We start from the raw sequence: 18,287 nt of genomic DNA on the forward strand, positions 1-18,287 counted from the left end.
CACTAAGTAGCTCTTGTGATTACTGCTTCATCCATTGCAGTCACACTCATACTTAGTGCTTTTGTTCCTGAAATGGGCAAGTCAGTTTGAAAAGTAGGTGCCATTTTTGGAATTAAGCTGAAAATTTTTTCCTGTGTTTCTGTTCTGAACTTTTACAGCATAACATTTTTTGTTGTTGATGATTAAGGCAGATGGAAAGGAATTGAGGTACTTATTGGAAAGCTTTTTAAGTACATAGAGGACTGTTAAACTCTGAAACTTCAGTCTGATCAATTGACTCAATAAGCTTACAAAGTGGAAGAGTGCAGGAAGATAACATGTAAGGTCATCTATATGGCTTTTTTTTTTTACCAGAACCTTGTAAGAGAGACTAGGCAATAATTCATAGTTCATTAGTATTTGATGGTGTAGTAAGTACTTCTATAAGTTTTTATTTACTGCATTATTACAAGATAGGCTCGATTTGTGTGTTGTAACTGACTATAAAGAAAAGATTGGAATAAGCAACTTTAAAAAACATACTCACTTTGTTGAAATTCATGAGAAGAGTTCAGCATAAACCTTATGAATGAACAGTATGTTTTACATAGAAGAGCAGGAGGTAGAATGAGGGAAATCTCTATACATACTGCTGCAATAGTGTATCTTTCACAGTAGTACATAGTTTGTATTATTGGTGCTGTTACTTTACACTCGTTAGAAAATGAGAAAATATGCTTTCTTTGAAAGCATTGTCAACATGTTGCGGTTTTCAAATTCCAAAAACTAATATGGGAAAATAACATCTTGCAGAAATGCTCTGTGTCTATTTAAGCACCAATATAAAACAGTATTTCACTCTAATTGAAGAAGAATCAGAGTGAAAATCAAATGTTAGTAGTATTAGTTCAGTCTATGTCAAGTTATTACTGTTACAGATATGGATTTATGTGCCCATGTGATTTTTATCAACCAGTTTTGCCTTTTGTTCTGGTAGAAGAAAAGCTTTTATTCTTCCAGCTTGAAATTAATGAAATTGAGTGAAATTTATGGAATAGGGAGCTGTTAATGTTTAGTTGGTATTTTTAATACTTGGAATCGTGAATGAGGATTTGGAATTTTTGTGCTGACATTTCCTTTTTTTTTTCCAATCATTCAGGCGCGACCAGAAGTTGACTCACTGGAGGACGCAGACATGAATGAAGATGAAGAAGAGGAGAAGGAGGCAGATCTTTTTGTTCCAGGTTCTTCATATATCAAGCTGTTGTCTCTAACACCAGCTTCTGTTTTAGGAGGTATAATACATTTAGTATTTGAGATTACTTTGCAGATTTATAATCGCAGTGACTGTACAGATGTGTAGATTTCTTATAATGGAGGGGGTTTGTTTTTTTTTTTTTTTTTTTTTTCCCTCTCCCCCTCTGGGGAAAAAAGAGCCTTTTTTCTTCTCCCCCTGCCCCTCTTCCCCCCGCCCCAGGAAAAGATCTTACCAAATTTCACAGAAAAATCTAAACTAAAAGTTCAGGGGAAAATAAAACCCACAATCCATTTTTAGGAAGACAGTGGGTCAGAGGTCCTGATGGTAGAGAAAATGTTTATAGCATAACTTAAAAATCCTTATGTCTTCTATAGGAAAAGCCAGTTGCTCATTATTTACTTCAAGTGCCCATTGTTTCCTGGCAGTACAACTTCAATAGGGAGAACTGAGCAGACATTTTTAAAGGCAGCTCTGTATTTTAGCCCAGCATGGACTGAAGAAAAAAAATGCACACCCAAAACCATAGTGTTTTATAAGCAGAGTATTGATAGTATTAAAACAATGCGGTATACAAAACCTGATTAATCAGTAAAGATATTAGTGCTATGCTTAATGCTTAACTTGAGTGATGCATATTGATACTGAAGTATGCTTCAAAAGGTGGTCTCTGGTTGATGCATTTGTTTTGACACCTGTGGAGTTGAATCACCTTTAGTATTTGGAATTTTTAATGTTCGCTTGATTATTCTTATGGAATCTTACACTTTCAATTACAAGATTGTGATGATAGTGCCTAGACACAGGGGTTGTTATTTCTCTGTTTGCAGAATGCTTAGGATCTTCATGTGTTGTTGCAACCTGTAAACATTGCCAGGAGACAGTAGTAGTATTTTGCAGTATTTTCCCCTAGTAGGGCCTCCTAGAAAGATCCGTTCATTAATACTCCATGCATTGGAGTCTGGACTATGGGCAGTCTCACCTAGAGAGTATATATGCGCTAACTACTGAGTTCTGGAAGCTTTGTCAGGAAGACTGACTTAACCTACTTCAACAAAAGTGTGATGTATCAGGGCAGAAAACTCAAGGTATGTAACTTGCCAGGAAGATTGGAAATCAAAATGGGCTTTAGAGAGAACAGACCGAATAAAAAGATGCAACTACTACATGGTGGTGTAAAAACATACATGCAAGTAGCTTTTCCAACTGAAACGTTCACTGAATAGATTCTGCCTCAAAGGGTCTTCATCTTGTAATGCTCTTAGTTAACACAGAATACAAAACAAGTTGAGCAAAAAGCTTTAGTGACTGGCAGGGGTGGTTGTTGTGAGTTAATTGCTCTGCTGAAAAGATATGAAACTGGATTCATAAGATAATGTCCAAGATGGACAGCAAGAGTCCACCAAGTCTCTGTTCAGCTGGAGCTGAATCTGTGCCATCTCGTCTGCTGGAATCCTGCTGCTACACATCATTGAGATTAATTCACTACTTCCTTACTGCTTAGATGGAGAAGGACCGCTTCTGATGGAGATGCTTTTTAAGAAAACAGACTCTGTTTCTCAGATTTTCCCCCCAAGTCCTTGTTAGTGCGCACCAAATCAACTGAAACTTATAAAGGAAGTTTAGCTTGCTGCTTGTCAGATTTCCCTTGTTTTTACTTGACGATTCCTTAAACTCTGAATTGCTGCTGCTTTTCCTTCCCTCTCTTTTCTTTAATCTGTGCAGGAGGAGGAAAATCTGTAAGTTTTTTTCAGCCTCTGCATGCTTTTGTTAAGAGTTGAATATTTAACGCTGTAACAGCTACAGTTAAAAGGTTCCATCCAGAAGTTGGGCTTGGTGCTAGCATTACTATTGAATTGTGGGGTTTTTTTTCCCAAGTACCTTCTCCTGCTCTGTGGGAGGAAAATGTCTTAAGCTTGCAAACAAATCTATAGGGCCTATTTCTGCAACAGAGCTGGGGAAAAATTAGGGAAGAAATTAAAAGTAGACTTTCTATAGCAGTTGGTTGGAACATGCTGCCATTCCAATTTACCATAGCTGTCTGCTTCTGTGAAATTTTAGGTAGTATTTTCTCTGAAACAACTTTAAAATTGTTTTGTCATTTTGGTTTCTGTATTGTGTCCAAGTATTAAAGTCCACAGGATGTCAGGAGTATGAGAGCCTTATTATTTTCTATTTTAATAGTGCAACAACATCTAGGTGTTTTGTTAAATTTATCCAGATTTTCTAGTTCAAGTTACTTCTGATAGCCTAGATCCCTGGGTTGTATCTCTTACCTGAAGAATTGCTTTTGAATGGCTTGTAAATATTAAGTCCTTTGGCATAACCAGCAAGTGCATTAATATGATAGCAGTGATATTACCTCTGCTAGGGTGTCTCTGTCAATGTGAATGGAAAGAGCTCTTCTCTTTCTAAGAACTTTTTTGCTGTTCTTACATGTGTTTTTACTAGTTCATCTAAGCTTATTTCCCCTGACGCACAAGTGTCTTCTTGGGTTTTCCAGTGTTTGTTTGGTCTCTCAGCATCAGGCTCTGACACTCTCTTTTCTCTCTCCTCATTTTCTTGCACTTCATGCAGCATTTGAAGAGTTTGCAGCATCACTTGTGAAACAGGAGATGGCCAACATGCCCCGTGGTGTGTATCATTCTGCCCTGAGAGGAGGTACCACACGCTCAGACCAGGGGAAGACCGTGGCAGGTGTTCCAAACTTCTTGCTGAAAATGTATGAGAGGAACAAACAGCCAGGCATGACGCCAGGCCTTGCAGGTAAGCTGCCACTTTCTTGAAGTTAGACAAGTATACATTCTTTGACCCAAAAATTTCTATGAGTCTCAGCGTGAATCAGTTTAAGAAACCATGACGTTTTGTACCACTTGCGTATGCTTACATGTGCACTTAGATTGTTGGCTTTATTACTTTGCTTTGGGTTCTCCACTGAATTATTCAAGGCTTCTGAACTATTAGCATGACTATTGGTATTGACCTTTCTTTTCCCCTTCTCTCTTTCTTTAAGCTGGCATGTTGTTGTGTTACGACCTTCCAGTCCATATGGGCAAAGATGGCAAGCCTATTAATCGATTTCTGGCCAGCAGGGGACGCAATTTCCAGCAAATGTTGGTAGCCCTCATTCATGAGGTAAATTGTTGGCATTTCTTCCCTTTTCAGAAGTATTATGCTTCCTTCGGTGCCTTACTACCTCATTTTTTAATGCTAATTAGCAATTACTATCAGCTAGCAATGGCATGTATCATAATTAACGGAAGTTGCTGTGAGGGACAACTGACTTGAGTTGAACTTTTTTGTAAGTATTGACTGCTGAAGTACCTCTTCTGAAAATCAGTAGAACAAACAGAAGCTGACCTTTGCCTTTACCTGCCTTGCAGACTGCTATACTTGCTTTATACCTGCCATGTGTAACCAGTTGTAGGTGAATAGCAGGTCTGAATAATGATGGGACTCCTTGGGGAGATGACATCTACACCTTGCTAAGACTTGCTGTTTTATTCTGTTGCTTAAATGTTTTGGCTCCCTGACCTGTTAGGCTTAGCCCGCTGAAACCACGCAGTTACCTTTCGTGTGGTTTTCGAACAAGGATATGAAATAAGCCCTTACTTAATCATTACAGAAAGTGAAATGCTTGTAAGAAGATCTTCCAGAGAGTTTAAAATTATGGTACTTTTATGGTTGATCCGAAAGTTGATCTTTGAAAAATTTGGAGAGCAGTAAAACAAAACACGCAGTTTAACTGGATCTAGGGAAATAAATGTTATTTTCCCAATTTAATGCCAGTAAGAGCAGTAACTAACACAAGTGGAAGTGTATTAATCTCTTTAAAAGTTCATGAAAGAATTCTGTTAAAAAATCATTTTGTATTGCTGCAGAGGATTAATTACATGCATCTGATGGTGAAGTTTCTGCTCACAGGACATAAATAAGAATGTATGAATTACAGCAAGAGGTTCTGGAGAAAAACTTATGTACTTATATCACAATAAAAGGCATGTATACAAGTGTTATATAAGCTGAATTACAATAGGATGTAGATCAATTCTAAACTACTGTATGGTAAAAACTTGCCTGTTGCCCTACTAAATCACGAAATACAATCTCTGGTAAAAAAGTTAAATTATTTGTTTGTGTGTACTAGCAGCAATTATAACATCCAGTAACACATCAAAATTTGACTTTTCTTGTGTGAACAAGCTACCTTCTTAGAAACACAACCTTAAAGTGGTTTGCAAGACAAGCTGTGGGTTTTTTATTGATCGTGGTGAACTGGGCAGAGTTAGTGAATACATTCCAGTGACTGGAGACAGAAATATTTTAAATATCTCAGTATTTTACAAAGTCAGTTGATTCCAGGTGTAGTAAAACTAAAAGGCAATCCAAATATGTTTGCAATATAAACCTGAACACAAAATATCTTCAGACAATCCTAACTCTACCCTTTTAGTGAAAATTCACAAAAACTGTAAAATCATGGTCGAAATACGTCTGTATTTCTGTTCTCAGCTTCCACTGCTTTAAAAGACAAAAAAAAAAGTTTTTTCTTGCCTTTTTTTTCCCCCTGGTGCACAGAGACAGTTGGAGTTAGGGTTGTCAGGAAAAAGGTATTTGGGCCTTTGGCTAGAGGACAAGTGAGACACTGGGCTCATACAACTGAATTTCATGCTTTAGTGGTGTTGTCCCAAAACTAGGCTCTTCTACATAGTGTACAGTACACCAGTATTACACACAGAGCAGAAGTATTTATTAATTTAATTTCCGTACAGAGACGGGTGCTAGGTGGCAAATCCACAAAGCTAGCATACCTGGTTACAATTGTATTACATATTTATATAACTCACAATAACAGTTCTGCCTTTCGCTCACGCCTACTTAACTGCAATTGGTTAGTTCTTTTCTTACATTAGTCAATACATCTTAAATTTACGCATGCTAGGTGAGTAGGGGTCTTTATCTGAGGGGAGGGCGATTTCAGCCCTAGAGGTGTGGTTTTCATATTATAATGAGAGCGTTCACTTGGAGGACACTAATTAGTGGAATTTTGGTGACCATTCACAACCTTTTATTAATGTTATGCACCTGCAAGGATCTACATCCCCTCAGTTTAATAAATGTTTTTGTGCTTCAGATCCCTCCCTTATCTGCTTGGGCTTCTTTAGCAGGCCTGCTCTCCTTGAGCCTGTCTTGGTGTTTTTTTGTTTTGGGAGGTATCACCCTACTCTTTTCAGGGCCATGTCTGCCATGTTACTCCTTGCTTATCCTGGGTCTCCCTTTCGCATGCAGACCCTTGCTTACTTCATGCACCTTGGACAGTCATTCAGCTTTCATTCATCGTTGCACCTTCTGGGGCAAGATGTTTCTTTTTTTATCAGTCTCTCAGCTTTTCTTCAAGGGTCTAGTCGTTAGGAGGGCCTGTATTGTCTATACAAAGTAACTTGGCATGCTCAAGCCAGATTTTGTTTCACAAGATATTCATTGTCCTTGCCTAATGGAAAATCTCATAAAAACTCATTCATGTAAATTTCATAAAAACTTCATTCATATATTTATTTAGTCTTCAACTGTTCTTCTGAGGAGCTGAGTTTAACAGGAAAAACAGGGAAACAGGTTGCTTAAGCTATAAACCTATCAAATAGCAATATTGATCCAAAAAAAAATTAGTTAATAGGACCTAAGCTCATCTTTTCCCTGGAGTGGCCGTAGAAATTAACATGATTTTGTAGTCAGAGTTTTAGGGTTCAACACAGCACATTAAGAAGGTTTTTTTAGGGGTTTTAAGTTACCGGAATGACACTTCTTTGCTACTGGTATGATGCCTTTTTATTTGCAGAGGGGATGGGGAGGGCAAGTCTTACAGTGACAATTTTTAAGTAAAGTAAGAAGTGTTTTGTTAAAAAGAAGACTTAAAGTTGCCTTTGAAGCATTGCAGTCAGTATAAAGCTCTGAAAATCTCAAACAGTGAGGTGGATGTAAACACCAGGAAATTACAGTTAATTAAGAGACAGTAAGCATCTATTTATACTATCTCTAAAAATCCCCAGCAGCTGGCATTTCCTTAATTAGACATTAGTAGTCATCAGTAGAATTGCCATCCTGGGATAGTAACTTTTTTATCTCTTGAGTGATTTCGTCTGTGCTTGCATCTCTAGAATATGAACGTACAGGTTGCGTATCTGTCTGTATCTGCATATGCTTAGTTGCCGTATTGCACTTAGTTTTTTGAAAACTGGGGCATGAGGAGGGGCTTGAGGCAATGGGTTTGATTTTTGTGAGACTCTTTATGTGTAGAAGTGTGATGCATGAGATTATGCTACAAAAAAAAAAGAGTTACATGAGGTTTGTATTCAGAGGAAAGAGTTTATTCTTGTGTGTTTAAAAGTCTATAAAACATAGAAATAACAAATACCTGGGTTTAGCTGCCATTAAAATCTAACAGTAACAACAATAGTAAAAAGATAAACTTTAATGGTACAGACTTACTCTATCTCCTACGTGCCATTCTAGTTGAGGGATTGGATGTAGCAGGATCAGATTAATGCAGAAGGGTTTTTTGATGTTTTTTGAACTGGTATCTCATGGGAGGTAGAACGTATGTTCGGTGAACAGTGATGCGCTTGAAATGCTGTCTTGCTCTTTACTGGTCATTGGTGACTGGAAAGAGGAAGATCGTCTTTCCCCCAGAAGTGGAGATAGGCTGTTTGATTATTGAACAGAGTTGGTTAACCTCTCTTTGAAAGGACATGTAAGTTACTGTAGTCACAGGGATCAGAAGTCACATAGACCATGGGTTTTCTTTGTTTTCTCTGTGGCTGCTTGGATCCTACTGTACAAGTTTATCATAGTCATCTGGGCTAGATGAGCTAGTAATTACCTGTGACTGTTTCAGCTTTTTGAGTAATTTTTCCTAGGAGTTTATAGGAATAATCTCTTGCCAGCTTCGCTTATGTCTATTGTGAAAATGAATGAGGATGAATAGTCACATGTGTTCACATCATGTCCCTTATGTTTTGATGGTTCAGTAAATGTATGTTTTGAGTTAAAGTTATTAGGCTTTCAGCTAGCTACCTACTAATCTCTTCTTTCTTCAGTGAAGGTGAAGGGAACAGTTCATGCTACATGGAAAAAGCACAGAGGCAGCCTGCTTTTGGCATGCAGATGTGGTAAATGGTGGCTTTGACAGTCTGATCCGGTGCAGTGTTTTTAAAATAAAAGAAGATGGCCTGATCTTTACATGTTTCTCAATATTCATGTGCTTCCTTTGTGTTGGAAATAGCGCTGTTATTTTGTCCTAATAATTACTAATATTTACAGGCACAATTGCAAAGTTGGGTGCCAGCGGCGAGTTATACAGTATTAAATACTGCTCTACAAATAGTAATCATCTTAGGCACTATATACACTCATGGAAGAAGAATTCCCTGCTTCTGCTTTAAGTATATTCATTAAATGTGCTGTGATGACATACATTTTTGAGCATTGAAGTGGAAAGCTCCTTCTGTACATTTCTTTCCTGGTTTTACTTTGATGTAATCAAGGGTTTATTCAAACCTTGTACGTGAGAGGATAATTGGATTTTCTGGAACAGAATTTGCTGTAGTGTATTCTTCTGTGCCTAGGTATTTCAATGAATGTAGTTCAGATTATTAACTACTTTGTGCCCTGTTTCCACTACTGAATTTACTGAATGTATCTCCCCCAGTGATGAAACAGTATTCAGGAAGTAAGTTTGTTGATAGATTTTTGCTTTTTTTCCTCCTCAGTCTAATGTGCCTTGGAGAGAGAATTTTTTTTTTCTGACAAAGGAATTCTGGGGAGAGGACTTGGAAGTGTATGTATGCAAGTATGTTAGAAAGAGCCTCTAAGCAAAATTTGAGATGAAAAGAGATGATACTACACTTTTTCATTGATAAGTGTATGTAGTGTTAACCTTATTTATGAAATCACTGAGGCTGCAGTTTATATGTCCCATATGCATGAAGGGCATTTAAATACATGCCTAAACATTTCACTGACATATGGGTATTGTGTGGCTGTGAAAACATGCTTTAGACATTTGTTAGAGATGAGCTGGATTTAGGGACCATGAGAGTTGGCAGGGATATTGAGGTGGAAACCTGTTGCATATGATAAAACTTACTGGAATTCCCAGTCTCCCTGCTATACAGCAAATTTTAAGATGATTCATAGAACTTAATGATATGATAGTTTCTAGGTTCTTTAAACAGTATTATCTCAATTAGATACCCAGAGAAGTGATAGAAACATGCTTAATTTTACTGTTCCCTAAATTTGTTTTGTGTGCCTTCTGCTGGCTGTGTATCCGTCCAGAACAAGTGAGCAATATGCAAAGATCTGCGGCAGCACAAAGGCACTAGTGCTAAAAGAAGTCTCATCCAGATCTTGCCACGGTGTTTGATATCTATTGGGAGTGCATGGGAGAGGGGAAAAGAGCTTCTGATTTCATTTAAAATTACTTTCCAGTCTTGCAGAAGTGTGCAAAACTTGTGGCTTTTGTATTCAGAAGTGTTGAAGTACAAGAGTGGTATCTCCTGTGGTGTGCTAGTATTCCCTGTCTTGGGAACACTTTTTTGGCCAACACAGTCTGTTTGTGTGTCTTTTCAGGGAGACATTCTTCTTAGGCATTGATCAACAGAGTTAGGTTACTAGCTCCTAGCTCAGGCTGTTTCTTATTGCCTCAGATGTCAGGCCACAGCTCTTCCTTGAAAACTACTTGGCAGCCTGATCTGGCTATGCTGTGTCCTAAGAGCATCCCAGGACCAGTGTGGCAGTGTTTCACAACCACTCATTGTTGGTTCAGAAGCCCCTTGAGCCTCCTTCCCTGTGCCACCCACCCAATATCTTCTTGCACTTAAATTGCACACTCAAAAGAATCTGAACCTGACTTACTGTCAGCTTTGTCTATGCTTGCTAGTATTAGTTAACCAATGCTTAATGTACCAGTTATCATTGTGTATCCAGTGACAGAGGAGAAGTACAGACAACTGGTTTCCTGTACTGAAACAACGAGTTATCAGCACTGCTTACGTGAGAATCTTCAGCACTATATCTGATTGTTTTCAGACGTAGTTGAATTTTTACTTGAGTGTTCTTTGTCATGTGAAGATGTTCTGTTCCCTCTTGTCTTCATCTCAATTCACATATCTGAAAAATCTTCTCTCATTCCACATATCTGAAAAATGTTTACTGCCATGAAGAAGTTGCTCAGCAGTTCTGCTGGTCATCAAGCACATCTGCAAATTTTAGATCAGATACAGGAGGTGCTAATAAGATGTTCCTGATTAGATCATGTTGTCTAATTGCTTCAAATGCAACAATGCACCCAAAGTTTTGTATTTCTTGTGTGAGCACCTGAAGTGTTTTAAAACACTGGTGTATGCTCTGGTGTATGAGTGTGGATTACATGGTGAGCTTCATAGACCACCATGAGATGAGACAAATCTCAATGCACAGGTTTAAAATAGTTTCTGAGTAGAGGCAAAGGGGAAGACCGGAGATGCTGCAAACACCTTGGGAAGCTAACATAAACAATTCTGACTGGAGTGTAGACTGCTCCTCAACTTGGAGAAACTGACGAGCAGAGATGAGAGGGGTGTGTGAATAAGAGAGGTATTAGTACTTACTCAAAACTGTTTTAAGTTCTCCACTGACAACGGGGATGAAGCTTTAGCACAATCCTTTGTTTTTTTTGTTATAAAATCCATGTAAAGAAAGAATATTTACTGCTTTATGTGGATCATATGGGGCATAAAATAGAGGAGATTAGGCAGGAAGACTTAGGAAAATCATTAACAGACAAGAGGAGTTCAGTTTGTCTTGATTAACCATTCTGTACAGAGAAAGCCAGTGGAGCACATAATGGAGAAAGGAGGATCTTGCATACCTTGACGCACCGAGTATTTTACATGTTAACAGTGACAAGTCTCCGTAATAAAATAGGAAGGAATAAAAAGGAAGAATAATAACCTTCCAGGATTAAGCCTGGCAAGATTAGTTACTGTAGATGGGCTTTGCGCAATTTTTTATCACAGCTCACATGGTTTTTCTGTAAGTCACGGAGTCTGGCGTGTTCTTTTAGTTTAGAAATACAAAGTGTAGGTCTTAAACAGCGGTTACTGAGATATATCACATCTCACCTCAACCTGGCATGTTTGCCTTTCCTTTATTAAAACCTGATTACCCTGGAAATTGCTGAGATTAAATAACTTGTTTCCAATGGCGTTCAGATGGCTATGATGACACTTTTTGATCGTTTTGATAGAGGCAGACAGTAGAAATAATCGGATGGTAGCAAGAAAAATAAATTCTGTATGCCCACCACGGAATACTATAGACCTTATGTTGTTTAGGGCTCTAAAAAAACAGCACTTTAAAAGGAGAGGATGCCTGAAGTCCTATTAGTTGAATAAAATGTTGATGCAATTAAAACAGGCATGGAGAGAGGCAAATAGAGACTCTTCTAATTAGTTGTGATACACGTTTTTTGTTAATTGATATGCTTTGATTTATAAACTGCATAACATGCCAATTGTGGGGAGACAGGTACATATATCATGCAGGTCTGTGATGTCTCGAAAAAATTCCTTGGTGGCCTTGAATTTGTGACCCATTCTGTTTAATCTACCCTTGTAATTACTTTGTTAAGCTACCAAGGGCTAGAAAATGGCTTGTTATTGAGATCACTGGACTTCATTTTTTGTTTTCACCATACTCTGAAAAAGTCTGAGTCAGTTTGCTATGATGCTTGGTGAAGAGAAAATCTTAAACTCCTGAGGAAAGTGTGCACATACATCAGATGATGTAGTTGAGTGAGTTATTCTGTTGTTGTGAAGTTGTGGGTGCCATAGCTGTGTGAGATTTGGAGCTGAGCAGGGAGAGTTGTTGCATATTTCTGCAAACTGTCTTTGAGGCAGTATTGTTTTCTTCCAGTTAGTTATATTCTGGTGCTTCCTAGAAAGAAACTTGGTGATTCCCTTCTTTTTTTTAACAATTCCTTTCCTTGAAGGAAGTTTTAACTAGGTACTTGAGCATAGTTATATATACCCTAGTCATGGATGCTAACTCCTTTTGAATAATCTCCCCTGTATTTAGATAGTGACCTACTTCTTTTTATTTTAAGTATCTATTTAAAGCTTTTAGATGGACCTAGGATTTACAAAAACTGTAACAAACATAAACTGCACTAACATATTTCTTATGTATGTATTTTTGTCTACCAGTGCTACTTAAGTGTTGTGCTTATTGCCGCATGTAATTCCACTGTTCTCTCTGGAATCAATCATCTATAAAACTACCTGAAGTAACCAATTTTGTCTGGCCTGGGTAACAAAGTTGAAAGTAACTTGGTGTGGGTAAAACCAGAAAGGAGAACAAAGTACATTATCATTTTAATTTCCTACAGCCATGTGTAATGTCCTATGGGCATAAGCAAATCACAGGTTGGAGAACATACATTCTGCTTATGTTAGACTTAATATAACCACTTCTACCCTTTCTTGTGTGTTGCACAGGTTAACATTCAACCTTCTGAGTGGCACCGTTCCATACTGCTGCCGCAGTCCTGGTTAGGATTTATGAGTCGAACCTACAGTGCAGTCCTGCAGGTAATTTTGAGATACATAATATCATGCACGTTAATGCTCATTCAAGTGGTATGAAGTCTATTTTTACCAGCAAGAGTGTCAGTGCAAGTTACAGTAATTTAAAAATAAAGCTTTAGGTGTTTAATAGTAAAACTTATGAAAAGGAAATAAAAATAAGGTGAGTCTCTGGTTAATGGCAGCAGAGTCTGGGATACTTGGTACAAGTATGACTTTTGCTTACAGTTCAGATTCTTGTAGTGTCATTTCTGTGTGAAGTTGCAGAATGTGTCAGTTCTTAAAATTTTTAGAATGTGAAATTTTAGCTAGAGCTGTAACCTGTTATTTTGGGTAGGAATATTGTAATAATAGTATCACAAAGGAGACAGAAGCTGTCAAGGAATGGTTCATTAAATAGAACTTCTCTTAACTAGTGTATAATGCTGTCACACTGTGAGGGATGCCTCTCTTTGATTTTTGCACCCTATCTAATAATGAGGAAATACCTTAAAACCTCGCTTTTGTTCAGATAGCTGCCCTGATATCTAGAGCAACGTAACATCGTTTGGTTTTTCAACAGGAGCATTATCTAAAAAACTTTTAACAAATAGCTGCCTTCTAGAAGGCTATCTTTGTGCTACTAGAAGGGCTTGTTTGCTTTGTATTTTGAGGCGACATCAGCTGTTTTCAGTGCGAGCAGCTCAGGTTGCTGAGCAAATTCCAGAAACCTTGACTGTTCCTTGTTTTGCTGTGCAGCAAAACATATGCTTCTCTGTCATTTTCAAAACAAATTTTATCTTGGCAATCAGCAAAATATCAGATTCTAAGCCAAGCCAGCCTAATTACGAAGCATGGAGCAGCTGTTCAAATTGTAAGGTAAATTTAGGTAACTACAGAGGGGGCTATTGTTGCTTGCATTTAATTTCTTCCCTATTTTACTTCCCTTCTGAAGCAAGACATCAAGAGAAGCTTGGCATTTACCAGACTTGTTTCTGAAAGCCTCTCTAGGATTTCATGCCATTTTACAGGGCAATAGAGCCTATTTTTATTCCTTCTGAAGTCCCTCACTGTGGACACCTATTATTTTTATTTATTCCTTATGGTTCTATATACATTTCATCTGAGGTGGCCAGAAGGGACTACAGTATGAGATGAGTAGTGTGGATAGTACATAATTCAGTATTTCTGAACAGCTAGTAGAGTAATCATTTCTGCAATTTGGAGGAAGATGTTCGTAGAGTCCAGTTCACCAAAACATGTGTGAGGATGTTTTTTCCTCTTTAACACCTGAAAGTCCATGTCTTTTATTATGTCTACTCACAGGCTTAAGAACTTCTGCCAGTTTGTGCAGTCAGCATGTTTTTGAGACTGAAATAAACCTCATCAAGATGATCCTACAGATCTTGATGTAGTACAGAACTTAAGCCAATGCTTATGTATTTGGGGAAGTTGCAATAGGTTTTTGTAGCCATTTAGTCTGGGTGTTTTATGTGCTCCTTTAACCTCTGTGGACAGTCAGCTTTTGAATGAGACCTGGATGCATAGGATTGACTTTCTTGTATTTTCAGGTTTTTATGCATACCCAAACTACAAGTTTTCAGTACTTAAAAAACACAGCTAGAATCATAGAAGGATTAGGGTTGGAAGGAACCTTCAAAGGCCATCTAGTCCAACCCCTCTGCAACGATCAGGGACATCTCCAACTAAATCACGTTGCTCAGAGCCCTCCAACCTGGCCTTGAATGTTTCCGGGGATGGGGCATCAACCACCTCTCTGGGCAACCTGTGCCAGTGTTCTACAACCCTCATTGTACAAATTTTTTTCCTAATATCTAATCTAAATCTACCTCCCTCTATTTTAAAACCACTACCCCTAGTCCTGTCACAGCAGGCCCTACTGAAGAATCTCTCCCTATCTTTCCTGTAGGCCCTCTTGAGGTACTGGAAGACCGCTATAAAGGTCTCCCGGGAACCTCCTCTTCTCCAGGCTTAACAGCCCCAACTCTCTCAGCCTGTCCTCATAGGAGAGGTGCTCCAGCCCTATATTTTTCACTTAAGGCTTAATAACCTGCTAAAGAGCAGTAACTAACAACCTAAACAAGTTGAGATGTAGTTATCTCACGGCTGGAGAGTGAACATTAAAGCAAAACTGCTTAACATGTTTAGATAACAATTGTTAGAGGCCAGAATCCATATAGTCTCCTTTAAGGTACAGAAAGAACTGTTTTAGGGGGTCAAAGGAAGCTTGGAGTGATAGAAAGGAAAAGGATGTGGAATTCTGATTTAAGTAGTGAATCAAGAAAGTGATGTTTTGCTGTTAGAATCCATTTTAGCTAGCAGGTTTCTAAGTCTTATTCCCTGCTTGTTGTACTCCTTCCCAAGGGAACTTGTCTCTTTGCATGGACTAGGAGACATGTCTCAGTATCTGTGTCCGTTTATGTCATCTGCAGCTTGTTCTCCTCACTCAGAATAAAAAAATTAGTAATTCTTTTACTTAATATATATAAAGAATATATATTGTGTGTTACAGTGGGATCCCATATGAAAAGCAGTCAAGCTCACTTGTGAAGTAGCCCTCAGGTGAAAGGCTATATCTGTTACCTGAGTGCTCTCTGAAGAAATCTTATAGTGATTGGCCATGTAAGATCCACTTCTGACTTACTCTGTAATTCTGCAGGGGAGGCAGGCAGAGCTGGAAATGCAGTTAAAACACGGAAAAGAGGATCCTGAAGAGATGCAGTACAAACAATTTACAGCCTGGCTCTGGTAAGGAAGTGCCTGTCTGCCCCTGGTCACTTGTAATGGCAAGTGGGTGGTCAGAGGAGGGCAAGACTTCAAAGCCTTCAGTTTTGCAAGTTCAAAGACTGTATGAGCACTAATTTAAAAAAAAAAAAACAAAACAAAAAACAATAAAAAGCAACAACCAGGTACAATGATCAAGGCAGGGGGGAAGGGGAAGCAGGAAGAGAGAGACTGCTGGGTAACTGTTTGTAAGGATTCCCATATGTATGAGTTCACAGGTGTCTTCCCCAGGACAGTGTCTGAAACTTTGTAAGATGAGCAACTGGAAGGAATGGAAAACTCTATTTTTTTTGTGTCATGTTAAATCAGAAGGAATATGCAAGGAGCAAAACTTACTTGTGAAGACTGTAAGCTATCTCACTAAAAGTGGCTTGATAAAAGAAGTGTAAGCCATGGTATGATGTATGTCCTAGTGAACTGAGACACACCTCAGTTCACATGTTAAGTTGGCTATGTTGAGCTTGAGGATGTTGTCTAAAACCAAGTACATGATACAAACCCTGATCCATATCCTCAACTACTGCTATTTCAGTCAACTGAGGAGTATCTCTTAGGGATTTGGCCATGTATGTGACCAGCCAAAGGGACAAAGTGGGAAGCAAGAGGCTTCAAGGAGGAAAAGAACTATGTATCCATGGACAGCATAAATAGCTATTTCTGTTTATAAGTGCATTGGGAACAAAGTATGTACAAACAAAACCAAAATGCGCTTTGTGTTACTAAGTCCCACTCAAAAAGAGTACAAAATTTGTCTGTTGTTTTAGTCTAGCTATGTCTAGATTAGAGGGTTTCATAGCAAGATCCAGAATGATATGGTATTCTAGAAGAGATTCTTTATGTAGTAGTGGCAGAGTTTTCTGTTGTTGCTTTGTTGAATCCCTTTCTTGATAGGATATAAAAAGAAAACATTTTCCAGGTGAGAAGAATGCCTATAGCAATGCTATTTTTGTAGATTTCTCCTGAAACAGTTTCTGCTCTGTGTTTCCTAAACAATGTTAATGTAAGCTATGTAAAAAATTGACAAAATTCCCTTTAACAGTAGAGAAATCAAAACAGTAAGTGAACTGAGAGCCTGGTATTAGCTTTCATGTCTTTTCCTGTTCCCCCTTAATTGCTTGGTGTTTCAGACCTCTAGCTTCAGTACCCATTAAGCATTTGTATTCCTCACTGAGTTTAACGTGGTTGTGGACAGCTTGATATAAACCTTAGTGTTAATGCTTTATTGCATATGTACTGTGCAATTTTGTGTTGGTGTTTGATGTGTTTCTAGTGTTAGGTGGGTTTGAAACTGTGCAAAACCAGTGTGGTTACGAAGGGAAAGCCTGAGTAGGTTTCTTTTAAAGCTTGAGTATAACTCAGTCTTGTAACATATGTCCCTATTTTATGAGGTATGCATTTTTACTCTTCTAATCACATGTTGTGTAACTGTGATTGGAGTGTATCTTTTTCTGTAGGATGACGGTCATGGCCAGGATGGTACTGTATGCTGTAGAACAGAGGATCTCTTTCCTCACCCAAACCTGGCAATATAGAAGGTTCACTGCATCTCTGCTTCTATCTTGATATGAATGCAAAACTAAATGAATGCAGACAAGTAGCCTATTATAAATCAACTACAGTAATGTATAAGAAATTGTAACTACTCCTATGGCTTTCAGTTAACTGGTTTCAGGTTACTATACTGCCAAACAGCGTTAAGTGCCTGTACTTGTTTCCAGTATATGGTAAGTGTTGGATAAATTGTTACCGTTGTCCATTGTAAAACATTCACTTCATTATGCTAAGACATAGCACAGTGATCTGGAAATTTACGTGTAACAGCTCAAAGAATAGATTCATGACTATTGCATGAACCTGCAGTTTGCAAGTGATATGAAGTCAAATAAGAGCCCTTTATAAAACATTGGTGAGCATGAAGAAATGCTGAGTATGTAAGCACAGTTTTAATGTTTGTGATTAATATGCACTAAGTCTTCTGATAGCAAGATAAGATAATTGTTAACCAAGAATGGACATGTGTAAGGCATACGAGGAAATTAGCTGAGTTCATGCTATAGTATAATTAATGTGGTGTCAATTCTTTCTGTTACAGGGTCAGAGATATGTTGACCGATGTCATCAAAAGTGCTTCCAAGTAAGAACTGCTGGTTTATTACAGATGAGAATGAGTTCTCTTTTGTGGCAGATGTAAGATGATACTTTCTGCAATCGGTTATCTGCCAATGTCGTTATTTCACATGAGTACCATTCAGGAAATGAATGGTAGTCATATGAAATATGACACTTCCCCACCTTGTGCTTTGAGATTTTTGCCACTGACTGCTTAGAAAGGCCGATGCCTAATGTTTTGAGTAAAGCTGAGGTAGTGGCATATGCAGTACTAGTCTCTTATTTTTTTTAACTAGGAGACCGTTTGCTTCATAGCTTCATTTATCTAGAAGTTGGCTGGTCTTTAGTGGAGCATGGGCTCTTCAAAACTGTCCCACTTTCTGTTAAGGTGTCTTACTTGTGCTTAAATGCCCCCAAAGGCAAGAAATTACATGTTTTCAGATTGTGACAGGCTTGTTCATTTGCTATTAGAATTAATCAGGCAGTAGTAACTATCTTAACCTTCCTTTTAGGCTGCAAAATTGGTTTGACTTCTTCCT

General features: G+C 38.2%; 1 protein-coding gene across 6 annotated transcripts in view; it reads left to right on the forward strand.

The window, feature by feature from the left end:
• The window catches only part of FOCAD (focadhesin), a 117,655-nt gene that overhangs the window by 57,686 nt on the left and 41,682 nt on the right, over positions 1-18,287 (forward strand). For all 6 annotated transcript variants that reach the window (XR_015261514.1, XR_015261513.1, XM_086771535.1 and 3 more), the window contains exons 19-24: positions 1,139-1,274; positions 3,812-4,000; positions 4,248-4,369; positions 12,769-12,861; positions 15,515-15,603; positions 17,732-17,773. Coding sequence is in view for 4 of the 6 variants with exons in the window: in XM_086771535.1 (XP_086627661.1) it covers positions 1,139-1,274; positions 3,812-4,000; positions 4,248-4,369; positions 12,769-12,861; positions 15,515-15,603; positions 17,732-17,773 (671 nt within the window). In the remaining 2 variants the exon portion in view is untranslated. The remainder of the gene's footprint in view (positions 1-1,138; positions 1,275-3,811; positions 4,001-4,247; positions 4,370-12,768; positions 12,862-15,514; positions 15,604-17,731; positions 17,774-18,287) is intronic.

The sequence above is a fragment of the Chlamydotis macqueenii genome, chromosome Z (genome assembly GCF_036417535.1).
Source record: "Chlamydotis macqueenii isolate bChlMac1 chromosome Z, bChlMac1.mat, whole genome shotgun sequence".
In the NCBI taxonomy this organism is placed as follows: Eukaryota; Metazoa; Chordata; class Aves; order Otidiformes; family Otididae; genus Chlamydotis; species Chlamydotis macqueenii.